Raw genomic sequence first — 8,900 nt, 5'->3', positions numbered from 1 at the left:
GAAGAATAGCGTTATGGATTCCAATACCACGGACCATAATGGAATTTAGAATCCATAACTCGATTCTTCAATAACCCGAACTTTAGACGCAGAACTTAAAACACAAGTTCGCTCAACACTAATGTCCTGTTGTCCATTTTGCGGACAAGGATAGGACAATTCTACACAAGTTAGAAAAGAAATGGCAGCATGCACTCGGCAGACCATAAAATACAGCCGTGTCTTGTGCATAAGCCCTAAGAAACACCAGATATATCAGTGTAGTCCTGGAATATCAGACAGACTAGACTTCATCATGCATGGAGCCCCTGGCTGCATATCATGGGTTAATGCTATGACTGGTCTATTAGGAGAACCTGGACCTCTTAGAGCAGAGAGGGGGATGCAGGTGAGGTGAGACGAGACCAGGTGATATCACTGTGACTATATAACTCTGCTGGAGGAACCTAGTCTCACCACACAAAGATACAGTCAGGAACTTTGTGAGGGTGTGGAGTGAGTAGAGGAATCATGACTGACAAGGGGAAGATTCATTTGAATGTGGTCATTATTGGCCATGTGGACTCTGGGAAGTCCACCACCACTGGTCACCTCATCTACAAGTGTGGGGGCTTTGACCAAAGATCTCTGGAGAAACTGGAGGCTGCAGCTGGTCAGGTAATGAACTGTGCAGGACATGGGATCTGTGTCTTCTCATCTGGTGGGATTTTGAGAGGTGTCATATGTGTTCCAATTAAGATGTCTACTGCTTCTTGGGTTTGTATCTTTGTGTAGGCTGTGGGCAGATGTAGCAAAGCTGGAGGTGGTTTATGGTATATGTTGTACTATTCCTAAACTTTGCTGAGATAAGAATGGTTTAGGTTTATTTGCAGTCCTATTTAAGATCTCAGTAGTCCTGTCATGCTGAGTAGTGTTGTGCGAATTTGTGTTTGGCATATAAGGTTTGGGTTATCTAAAAGTCCTATTATGGATTTGACTAACACGGCCCATAATGGAATTTTATGACTGCATGCACCACGGAAGCCAAAATAGGCATTCTGTCAATAATAGAAGTCTATGCTGGCCATAGAATTCCATTATGACTGACTGCAATACGGAATGCACCGCAGTCCGACCCTGTACTGCAGTCCCTATCGTCAGGCATAAGTGTGAATTTTCTGGGGCCAATAGCTCTGCCCCCGCCACTCCCCAGTGGCAAGGACCGCATACAAAAACTTGTTGCAGTGGTGTTTAAAAGTTCCAAAACAGGGTCTTGTGACTCTTATGCCAAAATTTTTTGTAGCATTCTTAATAAATGACCCTCAGTGTGCCTGGTATAACCGTTACCTTGTATCTACCAGAATTCCCCTTTATCAGGATAGGGCATAACTCAGATCAGTGGGGGGGCCCTGTACCCCCTTGCTGCTCCCCTAAAATGACCGGAGCACTGTACTCTATTTCTGGGACTCCCATAGAAATGAATGGAGCAGCCGCATGCATGTCCTACCGGCAACTACACTCATTTTAGGGAAGCAATAAGGGGCACAGTCTTGTGACTGGTGGGTCCCATCATTGGGACCCCCACCAATCTGATAGTTATCCCCTATCCTATGGATAGGGGATAAGATGTGTACCTACCGGAATACCCCTCTAAATTTCTGGTGACAGCCTCCCTTTAACATGTGGTAAAGCACCCCCCCCCCCCCCCCCCCCTCTTCATTCTCCCAATGATAAGCTGATCATGGGGTGTCCTGCTTCTGAAACCTAGTGATCTGCTGTTAACTGTAGAAGGGAACTGTAAGTATTACAGTCAAGGCCTCTTGCACACGGCTGTATTGCGGCCTGCAATACACGGGTGCTCTCCGCATCATGACTGCGGATCCATTCACTTGAACGGAAGCACTACGGCGTGCTTCCGTGGTGTTTTTGTCCATGCCTCTGCACCGCAGAAAAATAGAACTTGTTCGGTGCGGATGGATCACGGACCCATTCAAGTTGAATGGGGCTTGATCCGCACGGATGTTGCTTGTGCATTGGGGACTGCAAATTGTGGTCCCCAATGCACAGAATATATATTTACTCTATTTTGGTGTAAAGGTCTAATGGTAACTGCCATTACAGTGCCTAATGTGTCTGGCTTCAGAACTAGGACTTCATGACTAATGCCAGTTTCTATATGTAGATTGGTAAGGGCTCGTTCAAGTTCGCATGGATCTTGGACAAGTTGAAGGCTGAGAGGGAGCGAGGCATAACAATTGATATTTCCCTGTGGAAGTTCCAAACCAACAGGTTCACCATTACTATAATTGATGCCCCAGGACACAGAGACTTCATCAAGAACATGATCACTGGCACATCCCAGGTAGGTGTGTGGTTTTGGCAAATGTTAGGCCTCTCAACTGCTGTCTTTCAGAAAGCTGCCATGATCTTGGTGCTACAGTGTGGTTCCTAGATGTTAGGAGAGTTGGCCTAAGAGTTAAACTAAGTCTGCTCTTATTTCAGGCTGATGTGGCTCTTCTAGTGGTCTCTGCAGCCACAGGGGAGTTTGAAGCTGGGGTGTCCAGAAATGGTCAAACCAGGGAACATGCTCTTCTGGCCTACACCATGGGTGTCAAACAACTTGTTGTATGCGTGAACAAGATGGACCTGACAGAGCCTCCGTACAGTGAGAAGAGATTTGATGAAGTGGTAAAGAATGTGACGCTGTACCTAAAGAAGATTGGATACAACCCAAATTCTATCCCATTTGTACCTGTGTCGGGGTGGACCGGAGAGAACATATCTTCTCCAAGCCAGAAGGTAAGACTCTGTAGAAGCCATGTTGAGTGTGTGTCTCCCCCCACATAAAGATAGAACTTGTCCTGTCTTTTTGCGGAACGGACGGATCGCGAACCTCATTCAAGTGCCCGCCTCGGTGCCCGTGCATTGCGGACTGCAATTTGCGGTACGCAGCACAAGTTTGTGTGCAAGAGGCCTAAAGGTGACTTTCCTATGTTGCTTTGGGAGACCTTACTTCACTGGTGTCTTTAGCATGGTCATCTACTACTTGCTGACTACTCTTCATAAATACGAATATCTTGTGGTCTACTCCTCAGATGGGTTGGTTTAAAGGATGGAAAGTGAAACGAAAAGATGGCTTTACTAAAGGACAATCTCTGCTGGAAGTCATGGATAACCTCATACCTCCCGTCCGACCAGCCAACAAGCCATTACGACTGCCACTGCAAGATGTATATAAGATAGGTGGTAAGCAGTTTGCTACTTGCCAATTTCTAGAAATGCTGGTAGACTGTAGATAGGATTTGGAAATGGTTAACCTTCTAGAATTGAGGGCAGGTGGAAAAAGGAAATGAGAAACCTATTTAGAAAACGCTAATTAAAGCTATGTTCCTTTTTATCTAAGGCATTGGCACAGTGCCAGTGGGTAAAGTAGAAACTGGGATCCTTAAACCGGGTATGACCATCTGCTTTGCACCATCAAACTTTACTGCAGAAGTAAAGTCTATAGAGATGCATCATGAGCCTCTCCAGACTGCGTTTCCAGGCTATAACATAGGATTTAATGTCAAAAACATCGCTGTGAAAAGTCTGAAACGGGGAAATGTTGCTGGAAACTCAAAGAGCGATCCACCCACTGAGGCCACAAGCTTCACTGCCCAGGTACATAATTTTCACCAGAATTACCTTTTTTTTAACTCAGACTAACTTGTGTGGTTGGTAAAGTGATGGTTTGTCTCTCTGTAGGTAATCATTCTGAACCATCCTGGATTCATAAAAGCGGGCTACTCCCCAGTCATAGACTGCCATACCGCCCACATCACCTGCCAGTTCTCAGAGCTTCAGGAGAAGATTGATCGGAGGTCTGGCAAAAAACTGGAGGACAGTCCTTATCAGCTGAAGTCTGGAGATGCAGCAATTGTGACCCTTAAGCCCATTAAACCCTTCTGCGTGGAGAGGTTCTTCGACTATCCCCCTTTAGGTAGGTTTAGTCTTCAATCTGACATCCAGCAGACTAGATTGGTCACTGGCCTTCATAATTCAGGTCTTTATCCAGTAAAGAACATGCATTGTGGCCAACACATAGGGCCAGATTTATCATTAGCTCAGGTCAGAATAATGGAGTGAAAGTCCCAAACGCTAAAACTGCGCACAAATTTGCGACTTTTTTCTGCTCTGCACTATGCTCGCCAGTTTTCTGAAAGTGGGCGTGTTTTCTTATGTAAATGAATCTCTAGACAGATTTACTATTGGGACTATTTAAAAAAGTCTCAAAAGTCCCAATTTCACTCCAGTGAGGACCATGCTTATCTTATGAGACTTTTTAATAGAACATGCGACTTTTTCATAAAAACGTGCGACTTTTTCGTAAAGATGTGCGACTTTTGTAAAGCTGCTTACTGACGGATAAACTGCTACCGTCAAACCACATTTATTACAGTCTTAAAGGGCCGATCATAAATCTGACTTGGCTAAAACTGACTTTAGCCATATGTGAAAGTGGAGTGAGCTGTCAGAGTCATGATAAATCTGGCCCATAGTCTTTATCTTTAATTATCCAATGCATGTTGTGCTTCATGTCTGCCTCTTGCTTCTGATAGGACGCTTTGCTGCCCGGGATTTGAAGCAAACTGTTGCTGTAGGTGTGGTTAAATCGGTGGAAAGAAAAATAAGCAACTTGGCCAGGAAACAAGCCCAGAAGCCAATCCTGGTGACATGAAGATCTTGCCGTCTCGCTTTCCTTCAGTTTCAGTCGTGCAGTGATTTCTGCCACAACAGTGAAGTGTAACTGTTGCTTTATGTTACCCTGGTCTTTCTAATAAAATGGAGAAGCATTCAGTCGTGTGTACGTGGTCTTAGATAAGTGACCTGGTAAATGTTGGCAGCTGCCTCTAAGGTATGTGGCATCCCTAGGTGAATGAATGGCCTGCAAGGGTTGCTGCAATGGAATAATAGGTTTTGGGTTTTTCTCTCGTGAAGATTCAAAGTATTGCAGATATGATACCTAACTAATGAGTACAAATAGAAGTGGTGGTAAGCAGGGTCTGTGCGAATTTTTGCTAACGCCAGCATCCCACCCGGAGCCCACTCCAATGGCCTGAATGCCTGCCTCGCTAAACCCTGCAGTCCACCTACCACATAACATAAATACAGGAAGCTGGTCAGACACCCTGGAAACTTTAGCCTAAAAGGGTCTGTGCAGACTTTGCCCTTTTCCCTGATTCTCTTTACCAGCATGGCCACTAACGGTCAGACCTCCAAATCCCCTGGGTTGTCAGACATGATAAAACCACTAGAGGGAGCACTTGAGCTTTCTGTATACAGGGACTGCAATGTATAAATGGTAATCTCTAAAGTACCCCAGGGGTTGTAGGGCGCCAGCATCTCTGTACAGTGGAATTGTAGCCCTGTCAACTGAATTATTCATTCACTGTCACAAAATTTCAGTATTCCACCTTTCCCTTCCTTGACTCGTATTGAAACATTCCAGTACAAAGTAAACACTCAAATTCCCCCCCCCCCCCCCCCCCCCCTTAAATGGCATCTGTCAGCAGATTTGTACCTATGACACTGGCTGACCTGTTGCATGTGCTGTTGGCAGCTGAAGGCGTCTGTGTTGGTCCCATGTTCATATGTGACTGCATTGCTGAGAAATGTTACTGTAGGCAAGTGAGCCTCTAGGAGCAACGGGGGCGTTACCATTGCACCTAGAGTGCAGAGGGAGCAGTTTCTCTCTAGGTGTAATGGTAACTCCCCCGTTGCTCCTAGAGACTCATTTTCATGTCGTAAAACCTCATTTTTCTCAGCAATGAGGGCACATATGAACATGAGACCAACACAGATGCTGTCAGCTGCCAAGCGCACATGTAACAGGTCAGCCAGTTTCATAAGTATAAAACTGCTGACAGATGCTGTTTATTGACTATATTGTCATCTCCCTGTGCCACTTTTCTGATAAAGTCGCAAGCCTAACTTTAGCAGTGGCATTTATAAAATTAGCAACTTTTTTGTTACTAGAAGTGGTTTCTATATCCATGTCGCCACTTTCTGAAAAGGGGGGTGGAACCAGCACCTTTATCGCCATTTACACCAGTTTTCTGCAGCCGCTCTGAATTGCCATAGATTTTAGTTTGGGTGCAGTGACTGCCGGCAGTCTGTGCCTTGTCACGTCCTCTGGAAGAGAAGGAGATATCACAGACAGCCCTCTTATTTTCTCCCCCAAGGGCTCAAGCGCACAAATGTAAATTAAAATTTTTATTTTTGCACAAAATGCGGAACAAAAATGTTTGGACCCATTTACTTCAACAGGCTGCAAAGAATGTGGACAGCACATGAGTACTGTCTGCATCCGTATGTCCGCTCCACCTGTAAAAAATAGAACATGGTCTGTGTTACGGACAAGGATAGAACTGCTCTGTTCTATAGAGGGCAGGATGTTCCATCCTACAGAATGCACACGGTTGGTATCCATGTTTTGTAGACTGCAAAACAGGCTACGGTTGTGTGCATGAGCTTTAAGTCTTAGGCCTCTTGTGCACGAACGTATTTTCTTTCTGTGTCCATTCTGCTTTTTATTTATGCAGAACCATTCATTTCAATGGGTCTGCAAAAAAACCAGAAGGTACTCGGTGTGCGTTCCGTATCTGTTCCACTAAAGGATAAAACTTTGTCCTATTGTCCGCATAACGGACAAGGATAGTACTGTTGTATTAGGGGCCAGCTGTTCCGTTCCGTAAAATATGGAATGCACACTGACTTTTTATTTTTTGCGGACCGCAAAATACATGCGGTCGTGTGCAAGAGGCTTAAGCAGTAGTTTACCAGTTACTGGCTCAGAAGGTGAAGTTTGGAGCCAGCTGTTTAGGGTTACAGCCTGTAGTTCAGCGTCTGGTTCATGATCAAGAATGGTCACTTCCAGCAGTTGTAGGAGACTGGTATGGCTGTGTTACACTGGCCGATGGTAAGACAGATCATCGCTAACAAGAGCTTGTACGAATGCTTGTTAGTGATCTGGCAGTGTAAGGTCTCATGCAGGGCCGGATTAAGAGCATGATGGACCTGGTGCTAAAGATTTAATTGGGCCTTTTTATAGAAAAAAAACTCAACGTGGATCAATTTTTTTTTTTTTTATAACACAAAGTGCATCTGTCCTATGTTTTATGCATATGAAATCACCAGCATAGCTGAATAGATGTTGATGTATCGATACCTTTTTTTTTATAGAATCTGTTCTTTAGCCTTTACTTAGCTAAAAAAAAAAATATTTATTCTTTAAAAGTAAAACAGTGTCAAGAGGTGTGGTAGGGGATCCTCTGTGCCCTTCAGACCGTAACACCTCTCCCATGTAAAGTCACGGCCGCTCCTTTGGTTGACACTTGACAGCAATGTGTTGAGATCCTGCGCATGTGCCATGAATGGGGATTGCGGTACACAAATGTGGAGTCTGTAGGAACCTGAGACTGTATGCACTGCAATCCCCATTCACAGCGCATACAGGATGTGTGTGTGTGTCAAAGAAGGTGCAGGCATGAACTCACAGGGCAAAAACAATGGTGCTTATAGAACAGACTACACAGTGTGGCGGTATATTGTGGGGCACAGTGTATGCTATACGAATATGTATGCTAACATATTTCACATGAAAACTTAGTTGCTTGGATCTCGGACACCACTTCAACACTTGGCTCGGTGGAGCTGATGTTGTGTTTTAGCCTAATGAGAGAGATTTTATAAGTATTTGGAGAAGAAGCAGAGGGATAACAGAGCAGGGAGAGGCTGGTGCTGCTACTAGGGGGTCATACCATGGGGGAGTAATAAAGCCCACCATAATGCCCCCAGTAGAAATAATTCTTATGTGACAGTGCAAAAAACTTCTCCTTGTAATGCCCCCAGTTGAGCTAATGTCCCCATAGTGCCCCCATAATGTGCCGGTATAAAATACCCCTATATAGTGCTCCTCTCCCCCCTTCTTCCTAGTGCCCCCCCATAATGTACCAGTATAAAATGCCCCATACATAGTGCCCCAGTAGATGCTGTGTCCCCCATAATTTTCAAGCATAAAATACCCCTTAGTGCCCCTGTAGATGACCCCATAGTACTCCTCTCCCCCAAAGTACCCACCATAATGTGTCCCAGTATAAAATGCTACTGTACAGAGCCCCCCATATACAATGCCCCTTCTTTGTGGCCTCAGTAGATGCCCCTATAGTGCCCACCAATGTGACAGTAATAAGTGCCCCCAATCATGTGCCAGGAACGAGAGCGGCCCCCAATCATGTGCTAGGAACGAGAGGCCCCCCCCCCCAATCATGTGCCAGGAACGAGAGGCCCCCCCAATCATGTGCCAGGAACGAGAGGCCCCCCCAAATCATGTGCCAGGAACGAGAGCCCCCCCCCAAATCATGTGCCAGGAACGAGAGCCCCCCCCCAAATCATGTGCCAGGAACGAGAGCGGCCCCCAATCATGTGCCAGGAACGAGAGGCCCTCCCAAATCATGTGCCAGGAACAAGAGCCCCCCCCCCCCCCAAATCATGTGCCAGGAACAAAAGGACCCCCCAATCATGTGCCAGGAACAAGAGCACCCCCCCAATCATGTGCCAGTAACGAGGCCCCCCATCATGTGCCAGTAACGAGAGGCCCCCCATCATGTGCCAGTAAAAGTATTGTAATTGTATATGTAAGAGGCAGCCCTGAATCAACCAGCAGCATTTCCAGCACTTATATCTATGTAGACTGTCATGTTTCCCTCCGGCCACCAGAGGCCACTGTGACTAAACAGAAACCTGAGTTGTGCTGGCCAGAGGCTAAGAAAGAGTTGAGAAGTTTTTCCCGGGCTGTTCTAGAAGTTGCTGGGGCCTTGCTGAGATAACAGGGAGAGATGGACTGCTGAGAGATAACAGTAAAAGACTGGAGTAGCAGGAGG

General features: G+C 45.8%; 1 protein-coding gene across 1 annotated transcript; it reads left to right on the top strand.

Annotated features, from left to right (window-relative positions):
- The first annotated feature begins 510 nt into the window (after nt 1-510).
- Nucleotides 511-4,696, top strand: LOC121001409 (elongation factor 1-alpha). The gene is made up of 7 exons (XM_040432451.1): nt 511-657; nt 2,162-2,341; nt 2,482-2,778; nt 3,075-3,225; nt 3,383-3,639; nt 3,724-3,958; nt 4,578-4,696. The coding sequence occupies exons 1-7, from the start codon at nt 511-513 to the stop codon at nt 4,694-4,696; spliced, it is 1,386 nt and encodes a 461-aa protein (XP_040288385.1).
- The last annotated feature ends 4,204 nt before the right edge of the window (nt 4,697-8,900 follow it).

Source organism: Bufo bufo, chromosome 5 (assembly GCF_905171765.1).
Source record: "Bufo bufo chromosome 5, aBufBuf1.1, whole genome shotgun sequence".
Taxonomy (NCBI): domain Eukaryota; kingdom Metazoa; phylum Chordata; class Amphibia; order Anura; family Bufonidae; genus Bufo; species Bufo bufo.
Note: the sequence above shows the minus strand (reverse complement) of the source record. Positions and strands in the feature narration are given on the sequence as shown.